Source organism: Pogona vitticeps, chromosome 5 (genome assembly GCF_051106095.1).
Source record: "Pogona vitticeps strain Pit_001003342236 chromosome 5, PviZW2.1, whole genome shotgun sequence".
In the NCBI taxonomy this organism is placed as follows: Eukaryota; Metazoa; Chordata; class Lepidosauria; order Squamata; family Agamidae; genus Pogona; species Pogona vitticeps.
In genome coordinates this window covers 152,139,994-152,161,916 of record NC_135787.1, presented here as the reverse complement: position 1 = coordinate 152,161,916, position 21,923 = coordinate 152,139,994, and the positions used below count along the sequence as shown (strand labels likewise).

At 41.1% G+C, this 21,923-nt stretch overlaps 1 protein-coding gene across 3 annotated transcripts in view; it reads left to right on the top strand.

The window, feature by feature from the left end:
• Nucleotides 1–21,923, top strand: part of SLC6A15 (solute carrier family 6 member 15) — a 44,948-nt gene that overhangs the window by 8,480 nt on the left and 14,545 nt on the right. For 2 of the 3 annotated variants that reach the window (XM_020777777.3, XM_078376976.1), the window contains exons 2-6: nucleotides 5,262–5,375; nucleotides 10,449–10,929; nucleotides 13,343–13,500; nucleotides 14,062–14,188; nucleotides 17,638–17,819. In XM_020777777.3, the coding sequence (XP_020633436.3) occupies nucleotides 10,641–10,929; nucleotides 13,343–13,500; nucleotides 14,062–14,188; nucleotides 17,638–17,819 (756 nt within the window). In that variant the 5' untranslated portion in view covers nucleotides 5,262–5,375; nucleotides 10,449–10,640. The remainder of the gene's footprint in view (nucleotides 1–5,261; nucleotides 5,376–10,448; nucleotides 10,930–13,342; nucleotides 13,501–14,061; nucleotides 14,189–17,637; nucleotides 17,820–21,923) is intronic. The other variant, XM_020777782.3, reaches the window with a different exon arrangement.

Here is a 21,923-nt window from a genome sequence, read left to right as displayed (position 1 = left end):
AGGGAGAAGAGCCATCTGTGTAGCTTCCTCTAAGCTCAACAGTCCAGAAAGTCCCCAGAAGAAGAGAATGGCAAACCACTTTTGTGTACTTTATTTCTGGAAAACCATGGAAAGTTTTGCTGTAAGTCAGAATCCACTTAATTGTGCATAATTACAGTATTAATTAATATATATGGAATCACCAGTCAGGTCTTCTATTCCATTCTGCTCCGTGCTCCCTTGTTTTGTTTGTTTGTTTGTTTGTGTTTTGTTTTGTTTTTGCTTTCCCTCTTCAGCATTAAACATTGTGTATCTATGAGATTTTGGAAATCATTCATTTATTAATGCTTTCAGCTACTATTTTAGAATTCAGTATTTTTAGGATTAAATATCAACAGTGCCAATCTTTTAAGATAACAGTGTTTCTCAGTAATTTGTTACTGGCCATTTTTATGACTCAACTTCCAGTAACCTCACCTAGAGGACTGAGAGTCTTCACAGATATAAATCTGGAGCGATATTTTTTAATGAAGCTATTCAGTTGCCTTATTTTTCCTTGTATAAAATGACAATTTTTCTTAAAATAATCAGAGAAAAAATTGAGGGTCGTTTTATACACGGAAGGCAGCAGGAGGAGGCGGAGACTGAGGCAAAGAAGCAGCCGGGCTCAGCCGCTTCTCCTGGCTGCCCATTGACTGCTGCTGCCGCCGCGTAATTGTCTCCTTGCGGTGGCAGCAGCAGTCAATGGGCAGCCGGGAGAGGCGGCCAAACCCGGCTGCTTCTTTGCCTCATTCTCCTCCGGCTGCTGCTGTTGCTGCCTCCACAGCTGGTTGCGGGCTCAGTGATCATGCAGCCCTTTGATCCCTGCTTTTCCCTTCCTTTTGTTAAGCCCCGGGTTTAGGAAGTGGCGGGGAAAGCAGTGATCAAATTTTCAAATTTGAGGTTAGAAAAGGGGGGGTGTCATCTTATACATCGGGTCATCTTATAAACAGAAAAAATATGGTATGTAAATCTAATTATTAATTAATTAATTGAGTTAACACAGTCCACTCCAATCTCCTGAATGGTATTAGGTCAATGAATTAATATTCTTTAAATACTCAAAATTAGTATTTTAGCACCAATAACGTTTTTTCCAAGCTATGGTGGCTACTAGTCATGTCCTTTTCTTATTGGACTGTTTTAGTTTGTTTTGATCCCATAGGTTTTTCTCCTCTAAAGATTCTACAAATCTTGCATGCTTATCCCTCTCCTTCTCTCTCCCCCTCTCCAGAAAATTCATAATTTCAATTCCGCTATACTTAAAATACTTACAGCTTTTATGTAAATTACACTGGGTTTTGAAAAATAAATTTTGCTTCAAAGGAAAGGCCACTTAGGCATCAAGTTAAATAACATGTATAAAAATGCACTATTCTTTTGGGTTCAGTTGGCATATTCCATTAGTGAAAGTTCCAGCCATATGCAGCTTGAATCTTCATCTGTTTGTAACAGGTTGGGAGACATTTTGTTTTAGTGTGTAGTCATGGAGATGGTACCATCCAAGTCTATAAAATTTCCATATTAGATTTTAGATAGTATTATAAGTAGAAGTTCTAATACAGCAAAGAAAAAAGTATATTAGATTCTGTGCATCAGAGGCACAACTCTATATAGTAGTCCCAGATTGGAACTGCTCTAGATTTACAGCTTACAATTGTAACTCAGAATTATTACAATATATGAAATGTTTTAACACACATAAATAGCTATGGCTTGTTTCTTAACAGCGCTACTCCTAAATCCTCCCACACTAGCAGAACGATTGTTATCAGAGATAAGAAAAGTTAGTGTTTTGCACAACAGTTCCCCAAACCATAGAGGTAACAGGGCCATTTTCCCCATCTGGCACATCATTACTCTTGCATTGGTGGGAGGTCACTACCCTATAGTCCTTATCAGTTAATTGGTCTCTACTCATGCAGCAGAGCAGATGGTGTGTGGCAGAGAAGTCCTATATGCCTAGGCTGGAATGTGATTATCACTGTACCATCCTGAACATGTCAATTTTATTTCATAAGTTGAACAGGGTCAAATGCTTGGATTGGAAAACTGAGGCATACTGGGTTCGGTACTCTACCAAGGCACTATTACTCGGTAGAATAGTATGGTCTTAGATTAGGGTTAGGAAAGCATCCTGCAAGAAGCACTGGTGAGATGTTGCCAGTTAGATTTGACAGTAGTGGAGTAGATGGGCCAATGGGCTGATTGATTGTGTGGCAATTTCCTCTGATTCTCTGAATCTCGGGGTTAATTCCATAACCCATGGAAATCCATCAACAGTGGCTTAGCAATTTGCTGTCACTGGAGTCACTGAATAGTTCCAGGTAATGATCCCTTTTTTCTTTCTCTAGTCCCGAATTGCTTTGAAAGATTGAATTCCCTCTGTTATTTGGCCAGTCTCTGTGTGAAGCCTGCCTCCCCTGCCCCCAGTGGAATTGGCAGCCTTGGGTTTTGCCACCAATAACTCAACCAGATCCAGATTGCTGGTCAGAGCATTTTTTATTGAGTTAGGTTCCTTCACCAGCAGTCCCCAGGGGACTTCCAGCACTAGTCCCTTGGAAACGATTATTTCAGTACAGTACTGGCTTAAAGTCTCATCAGTGAAGCCAGTGAAGTCCTGGTGAGGAACAAGCCCTGTCCAGAACTGGGCTTGGAGCATTTCAATAAAGGCCAAAGCGGTGCCTACACACTTGCTCCTTGAGGAGCTTCCTTCTTCTCTTGTGCTCATGTTTGCATCATCAGCTCATTAGTTGGATAGGGGAGGGCACCACAGGACCTGTCAAGCATATTGGGTGCCACAAAGCTGGCAGGGAAGGAGCCTTCTCCAGGGCAGAAGTGGTGATAGTTCCTTTTCCTTGGCCATGACTCCTAGCCGCTGAGAAGGTGCTCAGGAACTCTCACTATGGGTCATCTTTTCATTCCCAGGCCAGCTCAACAGCTGCATACTCCATAGGCCCCACTCCTTCATTGCTGAGCCTCAGGTTTATTCCTTCTCTGTGGATCCCTGACTGGGTGTTCCAGACCCAGCAGAACACCCAGAGCTTTTTCTCCCCACCTTCCTTTAACCTTGGCAATGGGTCCTCCTCCAGCCCTGTCAGGTGCTTCTCATCCCCTTCCTCCCTGAAGACACTTGTGCTTCCCTCCTTCTAGTCTCCTTGGGTTTCAGAATATCTGCTTTGCCCAGTCTCTCAGGGATGGGGATGCAGTGAGAGCAGACAGTCCACATGGGGTGGTGTTGGTGACCACATCACAGTCTCTGCATCAAAAGGACAATATAAGAGCTATCCAGGAACTACATGTATACCATGACATAATAATAATAATAATAATAATAATAATAATAATAATAATAATAATAATAATAATAATAATAATAATAATAATAATAATAATAATATAATTTATTGTCATTGTAAGTATATACACAGTATACCATACAACGAAATTCACAAATTCACAATTTTTGGTGATTTTTTGTTTTCCCTATTTAAATGAATTGAACTGTCCATTCAATTGATTTAAATGGGGAAAATAAAAAAATCATCAAAAATTAATGAAGACTCAGAACAAAACCAAATTAAGTTTGCACATGTTTCACAAGGTGCACTATGGAATCCAAGCATTTAAAACAGGTTTCAAACATTTTAAGACACTTTTAAATGAGCAAAAAGGGACATCGTTAAGTGAAATTCCCCCATAGAGAACATCGTTAAACGATGGGGGAAATTCCTCAAAAAAACCCATCGCTGTGTGAATTCATCGTTGTATGAAGCAATCATTGTGCGAGGCACCACTGTACTTAAGTCAAGTCAATATTTTCCTATGAGAGCGGTTCTTAAGTCAAAATGTTCTTAACTCAAGCCGTTCTTAAGTCAAGACCCCACTGTAGTTTCTGGCCCCAATTCCCATGGCAGATCATGGTTCTCCTGCTCCCCTAGTGATGGATTATACTTTATGGAGGATGATGAGAAGCATGTGCTTCTCTAAAGAAAAAGCATGTGCTGCTTCTTTATCGAGCATGTCCAGAATGTATTTATCCCCTCACTGATGGCACACATATATTCACTGTGAGTCATAAATCAAATGAGACTACATACATTCCACTACAGATCCCCTAAAAAGAGACTGATTTCTATATAATTTCTGACAGTTACAGACTTAATTTAGTCACAGTTTTTTTTTTTTTTTTACAGCTGGGAAAGGAAAAGGGGGAAGGTGAGTGTACTTGGAAGGATGAATAGTGGGTGCATAAATGGGGATGTATAGACCGTTTCATTCTGCATATCGGTTCTTCATTTTTTAGAACAGTTACACAGCAGTGTTTCCTGAGTAGGCAATAAAAGGGATGTTCTTGTGTGCAGGAGCGTGTACACACACATCTCAATTGAGCCTTTTCGTGTGATATTTGTGCAGTTATAAAATAATTTGTGTAAATTGCATGTGGCCATCTAGATTTAGAGAACTAAAATATGGCCACTTTTGGAGATTGAGACAGTTGTGGGGAGCAGTGCAAAAAGAAAGGGAAGGCTAGCTGAGAACTGAAGTGGAGTCATAGAAAAGCTAAAAGTAAATAAGAAGTGGGACTGGACAGAAGATAAATAATAGTACAGTGAGGATGATAATGGATTTTGCAACAAGCTGAATAGACAAGCGGGTAGAAAGATAGAAAGAGCAGTCTGAGATAAAGAGTAAAGGTGTATGGGGGGAATGGAGACAGCAACAGGGTGAAGGGACATAGTTTTTTCAGATGACACAAACTGAGGTATATTTGCTTGTCTAGTTCATAAAAATTGATTATGATGATATCAAGAATATGCTTGTCTTGGAATTTGTAATCTAGTTCCTCATGACATGGTATACGGTAATTAGCAGCTATTTCCTTAAAACAGATTGCACAAAACACCTCCAGTCTGGGAAACAGGTATGCCTGCATTCTGCAAGGCTTGGGTAGTTTCATTTGTGACACTAAAACATTTATTGTATTTCGCATTCGGTGATAGTGGTGGAAAACCTACATTTGTAATACATTTGTATGGAGATACCTTCTTAATATTTGACATGGTTATTGTAGTAATGTGTCCTTTCTCAATATAATAACCCTACTATTTAAAAAGAAAAAGTCTTCAGGTGGGACTTTAAGCCAGGGGAGACAACATGTATTTTTGTTTCTGATTGGCTTGTGCCCTGACCTTGCTGCTTTCTCTTTGCTTTCTCTCTCTCTCTTCATATATGACCTTTAGGACTGCTTGACAGCGCTTTTGGACCCTCCCTGTTTGACTTTTGGACTAGTTTGGCTTGGGACTCTTTTGGACTGTGTCTCCAGATCCTGTACACATGGTTTACATTACACTCTGGTAAGCCTCTGTTTGCTGATCTTGGAACTAAGTCCACCTAGAAACGGAATTAATAAATGCACTAAAAGATAAAATAGGACTAGGTAAAATCTGGAATTGAATAGAATGGAACGGGGCAGAATGGGGACTTCTTAATCAAAACTGATGCCAAAAACAGTGGGCTACAATGGACAAATATCAAAACCATATTTTAGATTTCAAACCTAAAAAATGTTACTCTTTCACTAATCCTTTTTTGTTCAAAAACCCACTGGAATAGAACACAATGGCTGACCAGCAACTTCTGAATAGGATAATCATGACACATGTGATTAAATGAGACAGATGCAACAAGCCATAAATAATTCCCCGGAACAACATTATAGTACCCATTCTGGGCAGAAAATCAATATTGTGGAAAAAAAAAAACAGAATGGTCACTTACAAGTAGAGCAGCCCAACCAGATTCAGATATTTGATCCAACTAGGTAAGGATAATGCAACCAAGCCCCAAACACCCCTGGGAACAACATTCATGCACACAAAACCAATTTTGTCAAAAATAGCCTGGAACAGTGACTTCTGATTAGGGAACTGTCCAATCAAATGTACACTTCCTCTCAGACTAGAGGGGACTGATGCAACCAGCCCCCAAATGCCCCCAGGTACAACATTCTTGTACCCATTCCAGGCAGGAAAATCTATATTTCACTGATCACGGCAGAAAACTTCTGAGTAGCATAGCTCAATTGAAATTGCCCATTGCAGAAAGAAAAATGAAACAAACCACAATCACTTTTTCTATGTGAGGGCTGTGGTTCCTGTGGAAGAAGAGAGATTTCATGTATTACACCGATCTGGTTATATATGACTGTTGAATTGGTTGCTACTAGATCAGAATATGCTGTTCGTGGGTCTTTTAAAAAATGTGAACAATTCAGAACAGGTTCTGGACTCCGGAAGCTATATTATGGCTGGTTGTGTTTGTCCCACTACTGCAATGTGATGGGTGAACTTTGGCATGCTGTCCTATTTGGAAATTGTTGGTCTGAGCTGTCTTACAAAAGTATTTGTTTCTTACCTTTAAAGGGTACTGGAATGTACTTCCTGATGTTATTTTGTACATTTTTACATCATTTCCCTCTCATCTGTTGTGACATGTGAATATCACTGTCCTTGGCTGTTTTGTGCAATACTGATTTTTATTTTTTATTTTTATTTGTCTGGGACGGGTACCAGAATGTAGTTGCTGAGGCTGGTTGGAAATTACTTGAGACTACAGTGGTGCCTTGACTTACGAATGCCCCTACTTACGACCATTTCGAGTTACGACCAGCTCCGGCTGCAAAATTTTGCTTTGACTTGTGGCCGGAGCTTCCAGTTATGACCAAAAATAGGCAGGGAAGAGGGGCGAGAAATTCAAATGTACATTCTAACCGTTGGTGGTGAAGAGGCTGCTTCTTTGTAGCTCTTTCGGCACAACGGTTAGGGAAAGTGATGCAGCGCTCCTTGCCACCCTCTGTGGACGAATGCCACTGCTGCTGCTGGTGCCCGACACCACCTCCAGCTCCGGCACCAGCGGCTGCTTGCTGGGGTGGCCGCGTCAGGCCTCGGTGCTCCTTGCCACCCTCCGTGAGCTGATGCCAAGAACAAAGAGCCCCCAGCCCAGTGGCTCCTCTCCCTCCCTTCCCCCTCATCCATTACCTTCTGCAGGGCCGCCAGCACCATCAGCAGCAGCGGCAGGATCTGCGGTGGCACTACCACTCTCCGGCACATGGAGACAAAGCAAGCGGCTGGTGGGGGAGGGCAGGACTGAGACTGAGCGGCACGCACGGGAGCGAGTGAACCAAAAGTCAGTGGCTGGGAAGGTCCCCCTCCCCTGTTGCAACACAGGCCAAGGTGGGAGGGGTCACCAGAGGATCCCTCGGCGTTCGCCTCGGAGGAAGTGGCGACTTGGCTCCGGTTGAAGCGGCGGCTTGGTCTCTTGTTCACCCCCTTTTTTCTCTCCCTCTCTCTTTCTCAACCCCCCCCCGCCTTCCTTGGGTGCTGGGGATGGAATCGGCACACAAAGGCTGCTGATGAAGGAGTCAGAAAAACAGGTGCCACTGGGGGTGCCTGGCGGTGCTAGCAACTTCCTTTCACTCCCCTGTGGACCACATTCCTTCTTGCTCCTCAAGAAGCAGTGGTGGCTCCTCCTCCTCCTCCTGCTGCTGGATTGCCCTGGCTTGCAACTCGAGGCAGCCCCTCTCTCAGTGTGTTGCCAAGTGCGCCCTGACGCTGCCGCTCTGCATGCTCGCCCCTCACCTCCTTTGCCATGTCGGCCCGTATTACAAATGCCTTACACGGCCGCCCCGGTGAGCAGCTGCTGGTGCCAGAGCTGAAGGCAGTCAGGCACCAGCAGCAGCGGTGGCATCGGCCCACAGATGCCATCAGAGGAGGCCTGGGGCTGCTTGGTAAGGTAAGATGCTGCTTTTTTACTTTTTGAAACTGTTCTTGGTGGGTTTTGTTTTTTGATGATTTTTTTTGCAGTCCCAGCGTGGGGGGGGTGTCTCTGTTTATTTTTGGGTTTTGTTTTGTTTTGTTTTCCAGCCCTGGCACGTTCCTATGGGGCTTGCAGTGTTTAATTTTTTTTTGGGGGGGGGGTTGGTTGGAAAGGATTAATCATGTTCCCATGCATTTCTATGGGAATGCATGCTTTGACTTACGACCATTTCGAGTTACATCCATCTTCTGGAACGGATTATGGTCATAAGTCAAGGCACCGCTGTACAGTGGACCCCAGCCTAAATTTTAGCTGCACTAGTAGCTGAGTCTGAATGGAGAGGGCTTTGGATCTGGTGTAGGTCAGCTATCTTCCTTCTCATCCTTTTGTTTGGATCTTCTGCTGGCTGTAGTTAGGCCAGCAGACTTGAGTTCAGCCAGCATAAGAAGGTTGTCACAGTATAAATCCAGTTATACTGGTAGAAGAGACTTCTGCAAAGGGTCATAACTAGGGCAGAGCAACTGAGGCTATGCCCCAGAGTGCCAAATTTAGAAAGTACAGCAGCTGCCTTGTCCTCAACTTGTCTTCAAGTGAGCTAAAGGCAGGGGTAGCTGCACAGCCCAAACTAACTCATCATCTGCAATGGGAAGCAAAGCCCTCCCTCGATTGCTGGGCCTCCCAGCCCTGTTCAGCTCTCTGAATGTTGAGGGTGGGGAGGGAGGCCTCCAGTGCACACTGAAAGAGAAAGAAGAGGAAGCAACTATTGCACTTCCTGAATTAAGGGGTTATTTGTGTTGAATCCTGGTTCCAAGAGGAGGTGGTTTGAACCAAGGCATGATGGAAAGAATCATGTGCTATCTGGACACAAAGGAGCTCAGCAATTGCCTTGCCCATCATATCTTGGTTCCAAGGACCTTCCCTGGGAGTCAGCACCCAAGAAAAGGAGCTAGGGCTGTGCAGAAAGGACGTTCCTCAGTTCAGGAAGCATAGTGGCTGCCTTCTCTTGTTACTGTGATGGTGTACACTGAAAGTTTGGAGGATAGGCACTCATGGGGTACTTTGCTTCCCTCTAAATCAGGGGTCCCCAACCCCCAGTCCACAGCCTGCTGCCGGCCTGTGGCCTTCGCAGGACCAGGCTGCAGAGACACATCTCCTAACCCGCCCCATCATTTACCCCCCTGCACACTCGCATGCACAGCCGGCCCCTCCACATGCACATGAGTGCACCATGCACATCTGTGAGTGTGCCACGCCCACCCATGAGCGGGGGGTTCCCTGCTTCCCGTGCATGGAGCCTGCCCCCCCCACAGCTCAGAAAAGGTTGGGGACCACTGCTCTAAGTGACAGGTGGACTTGCTTCCTTCTGTTTCCCTCATTACAGAGAGGATGGTTGATCTGGATTTTTCATAGGCTTGCCATGGGGCCTACCGATGGGATTGTTTCTTCCTATTCCAAACCCACAAGGCATATCTTTGACTTGAAGAGCTTTCTGTTATTTTGAAATAAAACAATAGTGAAAAATCCCAAATAATGTTCATTGGGCTTTTTTACAGGAATAATAACCCTGTTTTGCACAAAGAGGTTTTACATATTACAAACCAGTTATTTCAATATTATTTCAGTTCTCTCCTTTGTTTACTTCCATGCTGAACTTTCACTCGTGAAATAAGTTCTTTTACAAGGCAATGTTATTTACAGTCAACCCTCGACTTATGAACGTCCCTGATATGAACTTTATAAACTGCTCCGTTGGCAAAAATTGGCATCGACTTGCGAATGGAGCTCGACCTACGAACGAGGTTGAGGGTTCGTTCACAAGTCAATGCCATTTTTTCCAACAGAGGCATTTGTAAATGGCTCCCTGCAAAAAGGCTGGGAGAAAGGGCTGGAAATTTGAATTTCCCACCCTTTCTCCCTGCCTTTTTGGCTTCAGAGGTCTCAAAGGGCTTTCTCCAATGTCAGGGGGACAGCCCTTTGAGACCTTTGAAGGTGCCGATCGCGGCGGTGGGGACCCTCGGGGAGGTCTCCCAGGGCTTGCCCACCACCATGGGAGACCTCCCTGGGGGTCCCTGCCACCGCAATCGGCGCCTTCGGTGCTCTCAAAGGGCTTACTCCGATGTCAGGCAGAAAGCCCTTTCAGAGCTCCGAAGGCAAAAAGACAGAGAGAAAGGGCTGGAAATTTGAATTTCCCGCCCATTCTCCCTGCCTTTTTGCCTTTTGAAACGCTGGAACAGATTAATTCCATTCCCGTGCATTTCAACTTACGAACATTTCAACGTACAAATGTCGTTCCAAAGTCGAGGTACCATTGTATTTCACAGTCACTTGGCTTTCAGACTTGTCTGGGGCTGGCTGGTTGTTTTAGTTAACTGCTGTTGAAACCTCACTTTAAAAATACAATGTAAATTTTTAAGACTGCTTTTTCTACACTGTCCTTAATTATTTTAATATACTCTATATCTTCAAAACTCTACATCTTGACAGTGCAGTCTGGTGTGTTACTTGGAAACAAGAAGCATTGGAAAAAAGAACCACTTTTTTGTCATAGACTAAATAGCTAAATCTTTTGGGTAATCTTTACTACTGTTCTATAATCATTCATTTGTTTGCAGGCATTCATGTTAACAGCGAACAGTTACAAACAGCACACAGTCTGAGTCATCTTGATCACCTTGCAGAAAAAGAGGCACTGTTGACATTTTCTTCAAATATTATTAGACTGAGCCAAACCCAGATACAGACTGAGGCTGAGGGTAGCCTCTCTGAAGTGAACTTGATCTGACTTTATCATTTCCTTATTACAAATGCCTAAAAACAGCAAGGTCGTAAAAAGAGAAATAGATGATGACGTCATCGAGTCTGTTAAAGACCTTCTGTCCAATGAAGATTCCGTTGAAGATGCTTTCAAGAAAAGTGAGCTCTCTGTTAATGACTCAGATGACAAAGATGTAGATGTGGAAGAGGGATCAGATATGGAAGATGAGAGACCAGCCTGGAACAGCAAACTTCAGTATATCCTGGCACAAGTTGGATTTTCTGTGGGCTTGGGGAATGTGTGGCGATTTCCGTATCTCTGTCAAAAAAATGGTGGTGGTAAGGCTCTACATGTCTTCCTTTCTTTTGCCTACATAAGATGGTCTCTGTTGTTCAGTTATAGCAACACAAAATAAAAATAATATAATACAGGAAGGGAATACATACATACCTATCATGCCTCTCGGGTATATAGCAGACATCTGCTATATACCTGAGAGGCATGAGAAACAAAATGAGAAACAAAAACAATATATATACTTCAGCACACATCATATGAGAAATAACGCCATATGTCCCAAATTTATTAGTTTAAAACTTTACAAAAAGAACAAAGATCAATTTGAACAACAGAGGAGTCCCATTTAAAAGGCAGTGGGACAAATCTAGTATTGTGCAAGCAGATTTCCATCTGGGACATCCCTCCTTCTCTTTCTGCATGCCCTCCCCAAATCTGCTGTGGATGGTTCCGAATCTTATGGAACATACTTGGAGCCATGCATGTTTTGCAGGTACATACAACCAAAACAACCACTGAAAAGAAAGGAAAGTCTTGGTTGCTACCAAAAGATCAGCGACACCACAGCTGTATTTCTTTGAATATGACATTTCACCACTTCAATTTCGAAACAAAAATGGATGGTTGTGCTCACATGTGGCTGGAAGAATCAGGGGAAGGCCTCAGAAAAGCCTTACTTTGCTTAGGCAGCTGACTTTACTAGGGCATGATTTGGATGAAGAAACTGCACAGAAAACCCTGTGCAATTAAATGTGTGCATTTGTAGTTCAATTTCACAATATTTCAGAACTGTGTGGGTGTTAATAAGACATGAGTGTTGAACCTTTGGGTGGACAAAAAGCTCAGGGAGAACATGAAAACAAACAAACAAAAAGACATGTATAGGAGATGGAAAGAAGGTCGGATCACAGACAAGTAGCAAGGAAATCCAGGGATGGCATTAGGAGAGCAAAAGCTGAGAATGAGCTGAGATTACCTAGGGATACCAAAAGCAATTTAAAAAAATCTTCAGGTAGGTGCAAAGGAAAAGAAAAAGAAAAGAGACAGTGGCACAGATACTGAATGGAAATGGAAAAGTGATAACTGATGACAAAGAAAAGGCTCAATTCCTATCTTAGCTCAGTCTTTTATAGACTGAACCTCCAGACAAATGTGAAGTGCAAATGGAAGGGACAAGATTGCAACTGGAGATATAGATAAATAGTCAAAGAATACCTTACCACCTTGAACGTGTTGAAATCTCCAAAGCCAGATGAACTGCATCTGAGAGTGTTGAAGGAATTGGCTGAATAACTCTCAGAACCACTGTCCATTATTTTGTTGAAATCATGGGAAACGGGTGAGGTTCCAGATGATTGGAGGAGGGCTAATGTCCCTATCTTCAAAAAGGGCAGAAAAGAGGAACCTAGGAACTACAGGTGAGTCAGCCTGATGTCAATCCCAGGGAAAATTCTGGAACAAATTATAAAATGGTCACTATGCAAGCACCTAGAAAATAATGCAGTAATAACTAGAATCCAACATAGATTTGCCAAGAACAAATCCTGCCAGACTAATCTGATCTCCTTTTTATTGGCTAACCTCCCTAATAGTCAGAGGGAATGCTGTGAACATAGTATATCTTGACTTTAACAAAGCTTTTGACAAAGTACCCCATGATATCCTGATTAGCAAGCTAACTAGGTGTGGGCTAGATAGATCAAGTGTTAGGTAGATACACAATTGGTTAGAGAATCATACTAAGAGAGTGATGATTAATGGCTCCTTCTCCAACTGGGAGGAGGTAACAGGTAGTGTACCCCGAGGTTCAGTCCTTTTCAGTATTTTTATTCATGACTTGGATGAGGGAGTGTAGGGAATGCTTGTCAGATTTGTGGATGACACAAAACTAGGTGGAATAGCTAATACCCTTGAAGACGGAAACAAAATTCAAAATGATCTTGATAGGCTGGAGCACTCAGCTGAAAACAATGAAATTAAATTCAGCAGGGATAAGTGCGAAGTACTGCACCTCGGAAAAAGAAACCAAATGCAGTTACAAGTTGGGAGATACCTGGCTCAGCAATACTACGAGCAAGAAGGTTCTTAGAATTGTCGTAGATCACAAGCTGAATGAGCCAGTATTATATTTGTTTTTGTCTGTGCTTATAGAAATTAGGGTGTCTGCTTATAGAAATCCAGTTTATGGGTCAGGCAACATCTTCCTCTTCCATAGAATGATCCACATGAGAGCTGGAATCCCAAAAAATAAAGTTTCTAAGTTCTGTCTGTGCTACATAGAATCTTAAGCAGGTCTTAATCTGTAAGGCTATGGTATTGAGGGGGTTTGTCCCATGGACTTGTTCTTGCAACTTAACTTGGCAATTCTGCTGATGCTCCATCACAGCTGATATGCTTGCAAACTGGTATTACCCTGTATTCTGATGGTTATTCAACAACTTCTTGGTTTGACAGGTGCCTATCTTGTGCCATATTTAATTTTGTTGCTGGTCATAGGAATTCCACTTTTTTTCCTGGAGCTTTCAGTGGGTCAGAGAATCCGTCGTGGAAGTATTGGAGTATGGAATTACATCAGTCCTAAGCTTGGTGGAATTGGATTTGCAAGCTGTATAGTAAGTTGCTGTGTTAACTCATTTCCCTAACCACACATTTCTCTAACCTTAACATCTAGTCAGGAAGAGTCCTGTTTTCTTTCCATTTAAAAGAACAACTTTGCTGTAGGATCGGTTTTGTAGAATACCTAAGCCATATATCCTCAGTGAGGACTAGAATCTGGATCTTTTAAGTCCAAGTTCAACACTAACTAGCACTCTGTAATGGCCCTTAGAAGGCAGTGCAAAAACTTTCTCTTGCCTGCCATCAAATATCCCTAGAAAGATTTTTTAAAGAATCATCCATATGAAGTATAATCTTCTGTGTCTGGTGTGTGGGTCATAGAATGAGGCAGAGGACTGGGCTTGCCATAGAGCAGATAGCAAGGATCTTCTTCAGCTATTACCATGATATTCACAGAGATGCCGGCCTGAATGAAGCTGTAGAACTTTAGTGTGTTGTGTCATAAGCTAGTATTTGCTGGTAAAATCAAACCACAGAATGAGATGACTTTTTAAAAGTGTTTTGTCTATACGTTTATTAAGAAAATATCATTTGAAAATACTTTGTTTTTCCCACAGGTGTGCTTTTTTGTGGCCCTCTACTACAATGTCATCATAGGATGGAGTCTGTTTTACTTTTCTCAGTCCTTTCAGCACCCCTTGCCATGGGATCAATGCCCATTGGTGAAAAACTCTTCTCGTACATGTATGTTCAGAATAACTTTGTGCTTCTTTTTTCATCCCTTTAACAATTTCATCTGGGAATTTAAAAAAATAATAACACGCAAAGGGAGATATTGAGTGAGCAACTAGGTACTGTATTTCCCTGAAAACAAGACAGGGTCTTATATTAATTTTTGGTCCAAAAATGCAGTAGGGCTTATTTTCAGGGGAGGTTTAATTTATTTATTTTTTCCATGTACAACAATCTACATTTATTCAAATACAGTCATGTCATCTTCTTCTGGTTGCTGCACAATGGTGAAGGGGGGGATTTCACTTGACTAGGTCTTATTTTGGGAGTAGGGCTTATATTACGAGCATCCTGAAAAGTCATACTAGGGCTTATTTTCAGGTTAGGTCTTATTTTCAGGGAAACAGGGTAATTGGGGTTGGCTGAATTTTTAAATGATTTCTTGGATTTTGTGCAATAATAAAAATAAGAATAAGAATGGTAATTATGAGTTACTTTTAATATAACCATAATAAATGGAAAATTTTAGATTAGAATCCTATATTTTTCCTCACTATAAACCTCACTGAACACTTTGTCTCAGTAGTTCTGCATAGGACACACTTTTAGCATTATTAAATTACTGTCTCTTATTACAGTTACAATACTACTGTTGTTATCTAAATCTCTTAATATCTAGTATAAAAATATTCTAATTGGAAAAGAGGAGAGACAATCACAGCATTGCTAAAAAAACAAAAGAACTAGTACACACTGCTTTTAAACTATTTTCATGTTTGTGTGTGTACGTCTAGACACTTTTGTCAGTTTCCTTCTTATGTCAATTCCTCTTGTTCAATTCTTCTTGCACAGACTTTTAAAATAATAGCAACAGATATGAAACACTTCTGGTTGTTAAGCTTGGCAAAAATGCTTACAGTGCATTTTACAAGTTATTGTACTAAGCTTTATTTAAAACAAAAAAAAAAACACACACACACAAACGAACTTCCCCAGTGGATTCTTCTGAGAATTTGTCAGGATAATGCTGTGAAAGAAAAATTAAATAATAAGTAGAGCTCAATTCTTTTTAGTGGAATTAATATTAGGTTTGGCTTTCTTGTAGCTTACATGGTGGTCTGTTTTCACACAGCTCTGAACTGGTGTTTGGAATTAACTGTATGTGGGGGAAAGCTATAAGCTACTATTTTGAACATAAACTGAAGCAGTGATATTATAGGTCTGACCCAGAAATACAGGCAGGGGAAATTGTGCTTGAAATGAGAATTTTATATGTGTGGAATATAGACTGAACGCCTCAGTGATTTAGAACTTTAGAGATCTGAACATCCTTACAAATGACCTCAACAAGCACCACTCCTTTCTCTCTAGTCATCTGCTGCATCAAAATACATGTTTCACACAATTTTTAAAAAACCTACACTCCAATAGAATTTGCGTCCATCTGTTGAAAGTCTCTAAATAGCTGCAAATGTAAGTCCATGCAGGAGCATCATAGGAATTATAAAGTTGGGATTGAAATTCTCCCAAGAATAAGAAACTTGAGGTGAAAACAGATGAATGGAATTATTTTTAAATTAAAAATGAGTCCAAAGGGTAAAGTTATATGTTACAGATTACATTTATTATCAACAGCTGTGACTTCCATCTTATGGTAACTCTAATGAAGCTTTTGGAGGTATGCGAAATGTTCTAAGAATAGTTGACCACTACCGCAACTTGATGAGTTTTAATGGCTGAGGTCATGGCTATGAACCCGTTGAATCCTTGCTTAATACAATATCCACTACCATTAGATGTGATACTCCTACAAAATATAGCTTTCCTGTTTGTTAGGTGCACTGTTTTAATGCAAAACTGCTTCCAAGAGAGGACAATGATAGTTTTGCACTGAATATTTTTTTTAATGGGGAGCATTAGAAGGGTCTACAGTGGGGTCTTGACTTAAGAACGGCTTGAGTTAAGAACATTTTGACTTAAGAACCACTCTCATAGGAAAATATTGACTTGACTTACATACTTAGATTTGAGTTAAGAACTGAAAAAAAACCATGTGGGAGGCAGGGAAAGTGCAAAATTTGATTTTTCAGTTAACTGTTGGCCAGTGAAAAGGGTGCCTGTCTGCTTCCTCACTCCTCCCAGCGTTTAGAGAGTGGATTGGGAGACAGTCTTCAGACTGCCTGGTACTGAACTGCCTGGACTGTATTTTCCCTGCCTTCCCTGAACCTTTCTTGACCTAAGAAAAAAAGAAACAAAATATCCCCCTCTAGTGGTTGAAGGCAGAATAGCAGCTTCCCATTAGTTTCTATGGACGGAAAAGAGCAGATACGGATCAAATGGTTTTCAATGCATTCCTATGGGAAATGCAGATTTGACCTGAGAACTTTTTGACTTGAGAACCGCCTTCCAATACGGATTAAGTTCTCAAGTCAAGACCCCACTGTAGATGAACCAAGAGGCACAGAAATGTCCAGGTAGTGCAATTCTGCCACCCCAGTGGTCAAGTGGTCAAGAAGAGTGTTCACTGAAGTTTTATTGTAGCACATTTAGCACTTCCTAACTAAACCAACACGTGTACCCTAACTGCACGGAGACAGTTTCTGTGTAGAGGTAAAATTGGAAGAGTATTATGGTGACACATATCCCCTCCTCTCCTTAACTTGTCCTCTGTTGCTCTACTTGTGTCTGTTTCTATACTTTTAAGTTTCATGGGATAAGGATTTCTGCTCATTCTTTGTAAAACACCAGGTATATGATGATGTTGACAAGGGTGACTATTATTCATAATTTTAAAAAAGCACAATGCATTTCTTGTCTATTCACTGTATCAGAAATGCTATTTTTCAAAAACATTTATTGCTTTTCTGCCTATGATCATCCCAAACTGTTGTACAGTTGGCAGTTTAAAAACAAAATTAAAAACATTATTTGAAAAACAAGTTAAAAACAGATTCTATACATTTGACTGCTTGCCAGGAGCTGAACAGGGATGGAGCAAACTTGGCTTCCCTTGGGAGGCACTTCCATAATCAAGGAGCTGCTACAGAGAATGTGCTGGGACATGTAACAGGTCTTCTGTGCAAGCTCATGGGGGAGGAGGTGGTCTTTTGGATATCTTGCCTTCAAGAAATTCAAGGTTTAAATGTGTCTTGATGAAGCTGAATTTAAAACATGCCTAAGCTTAAATTTATCTTGATAAGCTTGATACAACTGGATTTAAATCTGGACGTTGAGCCATGGCAACTGGATTTAGCTTCTTCAGTGTGAGGAGAGTTGGTAGGAGACCCCTGATATATCAGGGATCCTAAGGTATATATCAAAGTCTCCCAAGGTGAAGCTGCCACGTACGCACCACAAAAAACCTAGGGGGGGCTGCATGTGGCCCAACTTTGGTTCATATATAGATTTCTGTTGAGTTTCCAATGAATATTTTTATTGCTTTGTCTCCATTTTTCATTCAGTTGTGGAGCCAGAATGTGAAAAAAGCTCTGCCACGACCTACTACTGGTACAGAGAGGCACTCAATATTTCTAGCTCTATTTCAAAGAGTGGAGGCTTGAATTGGAAAATGACAGTCTGCCTACTGGCTGCTTGGGTCGTGGTTTGCCTAGCAATGATTAAGGGCATCCAGTCTTCAGGAAAAGTGAGTATCCCTCCTTTTTTCTCCCCACCTAGACCTTTTTTTACACTTCCAACCTGAATTCTTATCCCTTTGCCTGTCCTCCCATAATATCAGCCTGTATGGGCAAGCTGGAAGCCATGACTCACTGCGCCTTTTTTCTAAGATAGAGTGTAGAAACATCGGTACATTGTTTGTTCAGAACTGTAGTATATTAAATAGACAGAAACCATCCTTGGTGAAAAGAAAGAAACTGGGAGTGTTGTGGCATGAGAACCCTTTTTGTTTTAATTTGTCATAGATAATGCTTATTATATTTCAACACATAGTTAAAAAAAAGAAAATACAACAAAGAATTAAATTACCAAGTGGCTCTTTGAATATTATTTCTTTTTCTTTCTTTCTTTCTTTCTTTCTTTCTTTCTTTCTTTCTTTCTTTCTTTCTTTCTTTCTTTCTTTCTTTCTTTCTTTCTTTCTTTCTTTCTTTCTTTCTTTCTTTCTTTCTTTCTTTCTTTCTTTCTTTCGAATCAGAACTGGGTCCATAAAAACTATCAACATGCTGGGCCAAGTATCAAAAGAACTGGAAAGAATCCCTTGTTGGTTGTGGTATTCTAAAAATTATAGCTGAAAATTAAAAAAAAAACAACAACAGCTTCTTACCATTGAGCAGGATACAAGCTCACATGCTGAGTTGTAAGACTGCAGATGACCTCTTAGTGGGAAGAATACATGAAAAACTTTGGATCACAGCAGCAAAATAACAGTGGTACTTCTGTACAGAGCAGATAAGGCACAGGCTAGATTAGGTAGAGGTGTCAGTTATACAAAAAAGAAGGCAGAAGTAATGGAAATTAGGGTTCTGAGAGGAAACCAGAAGTACACAGAGCAAAATGTAAAACAGAGGGCAAAGGTGAGTGGAAACTTCAACAGCATCTCTGCAAAGAATGTTCAACTAATGGTACATTTCCCAGATCGTCTCACAGAACCATAATTCACAATTGAGAACATTAAAATGAATGATCAAATTGATCTGAAGATAATTTCACATGCGAAGCGTCCCCCTTCCCTACGCCAGGAAAGAGGATGTTCCATTCTGCATGCCTAGTATGGCTTGTGAAGATTCATCATTTAGCCTAACTAAAACCTAGGACTCACCTTTTGGTTTCTTGACCAATGGCCGTTAGGACACATTCTTTATGGAATGTGCATATACTCTACTTTCGTTGACAGACTTTGGCAGTTACATGTCCCAGATTGCATGACAAGATTTTTCAGAGGAAATTAAATGTGCTCCAGCTTCTGTTGTTGTTCTGAAAGTGATCCTGACATGTCAACCAACTGGACGGTATGTTGCTGAACCATAAACTGAAGTTGGGTATAGTTGCTCACATGAGAACTCTCATATGGCCTCCTTCCCTTCAGGCAAGAGGACTGAGTCATACTATGAATGTGGTCTCATAAAACCAATGGCAAAGGAAGATCCCTGTTTTCACATGGTGCTTGAAATAAGCACAATTCGTTAAGAACTTATTTCGCAAGTTTAATTTTGATGGGAATAGATTTTTGCCATTGATTTCCAAGGTTTGTGGCTGTGTAGTGCAATCTCAAGCATGTTTATTCAGAAGAAGGACCTTGTTATTCTCATGGGGCTTATTCTGTGGTAATAATTAATTAAATAAATTATTACCTGCTTTTTGCAGCGCAGCTACCTTCCCAAGGCAATGTGCAGGATATTTCTGTAACAATAACAATAATAATATGCTCATTAAATTAAAACCACATTTCACCCTCTTAAAATCCAAGAGTAGCACTCGATGCAACGCAGACTTAAAAAAAAAAAACAGGGTTTAAGAAAGCCTCCCCAGATTTATTGCCCTCAGGATTTCTGATTCCCTCACCACTCGCTATGCTGCCTAGTACTTGTGTGGTATGCAGACCAAAATGGGTGGAGAGCACCAGGTTGGGGCAGGCTCCTAATGCTTCTCCTTAACATTTCCAAATATATTTCCCAAGGGATCACACCTCAAATGGCCATGGAACATGCATAGAGTTCCACTCATAAACCCTTTCAGTCATTCCAAGAATAATAGACCAAGAAGGGAAGAAGGGGGCTGGCATCACTTTCTTTGTAAACTGCTGCAAAGTTAATCTGCAATGGAAACCAGAATTGTTTCTTCTGAATACAGTAGATAATCAGGTGGAAAAGACTAAAGCAGCACTTACAGGATATATGACAACTGTGGCAAGACTTTCATATGCTCAATATTGGAAAGTGAAGCAAGCACCTATAAGAGGAGAATTGCTACTTAAGGTGCTGAACATGGCTGAAATGTCAAAAGTGTCAGATCTTATAAAGTACAAAGCATTGACAATGTTTAAAATAACTTGAAAGCCTTTATTGGACTTTTTGCTAGAATGGGAAAAAAGAGGAATAATTGACATACGGTTTGAATTTTACAGGTTTGGATAAGTTATATAGATAAGGAGACTCTTAAAACTTTGGGTATGGACAGTTATTAATGCAGTGACTATCCGGATGATTATTAGAAACAAGTGAAGAAACAATTGTAAGAATGATTAACAAATTACGAGAAGATCCAAAATGTCACAGAGTGTAGAAATTATAAAACTAGTCCACCCTCTGTGAACCCATTTCCCTTTCTCTCTCTCTCTCTCTCTCCCTCTCTCTTGTTTTTTTGGTATTCTCTCTCTATAAACCTTTATTGGCATTATAAAATACAAGTGGGTGCACAGCGTAGTTACATTCCAGTTCCAGGTAGAGGGGGGAGCAGGCTAGGGATTATAGTAGGTTAGGTTCGAGAAAATTTGTAGGGATATGGGGAGGGGGGAGGTCTTTGTAACAATGAGGAGGAATTCGGCTACTTGATTGGTAATAGAAGTCGAGAAATCACTCAGTAGTATGGGGGAAGGGTCAGGGAAAGAGAGGGAGAGGGAAGAGAGAAGTGGTCCTAGCAGACACTTGCGAGGGGTATTGTGAATTGGGCACCGGAGTAGAATGTGGTCCAGGGAGTCAGGTTCAAGTGCACAGAAATGGCACAGTCTATTGAAACGAGGAGTTCTTGTGAATCTTCCAAAGTGGGCTGCGGATGGGAAAATATTCAGCCTGGCGAGCATAAAAGCTCGTCTTTTTTGAGGATTGGACAGTTGGCTAAAGTAGTTAGAGGGACGGCCGAGGGAGGGGGATAGGCCAAAAGCGAGAGGGGAACAGGTAGGGTTCATTTGGGAGAATAAGGTTGCATATTCAAGATCATAAAGACTGGACCTAATGGTTTGATGTGCTGAGTGGAGGTTCATGTCGGCTAAGGTTTCGACAGAAAGAGATAGTGAGGATAATTTGGCTTCAATGAAATGAAGCCACCTGGGAATAAAAGGGTCCTTTAATAGGTCTTGTAAGATTGAATTAGGAGGGGTTAGGAGATGAATTCTGAGCCAGAACTTGAAGGTAATGGACCAGGCTAGGGTAGAGGATAAATGGATACCCAGTTCTAGGATGATGGTGGAGAGTCTGATGTTTTTTTTTTTGTTTTGGTATTTCTACCTTTTGGGAAATTCAATAAAATGCACTATAAAAGTATTTTTGAAGTTCTCCCATGGACAGCATATTTATTTATTTATTTAAATTGTGTGATGCGCTGAAAGCGTGGTGGTGAGAATAATTCATACAAACTTGTTTCTTTTCCTACATGACTAGCTTGTGTAACAAGCCATGGGGGGACAGTTATCAAAATCCAATTTTGGCAATAGAATATTTAAAATACAACCAGTTCTGTTACACAATTAGTTTCTTTCTTTTTTCCTAAGCAATGGTCAATATCAAAAGGTACTTCGTTACTCTTTAAGGTCATCCTTCAAAATATGATTATAGTGACATTAAGCCTCTTTTTCTACAGAGTTGTTAGGCTGCAGCTTTTTATAGTCCTGGCAGAGTGTTGGACCAACAACTTGTAGACAAAGACAGTTGGATTTAAAGTTTCGTTTTTCTGGTGGAACATGCCCTTCTGTCAGAGCATGCCTTCTTCTGTTGGAGGATGGGAATCTTTGGATCACACCCAGTAGATCCTCTGACCCAGTACATTTTTATGGGTGCAACTGCAATGTACAGTTGTA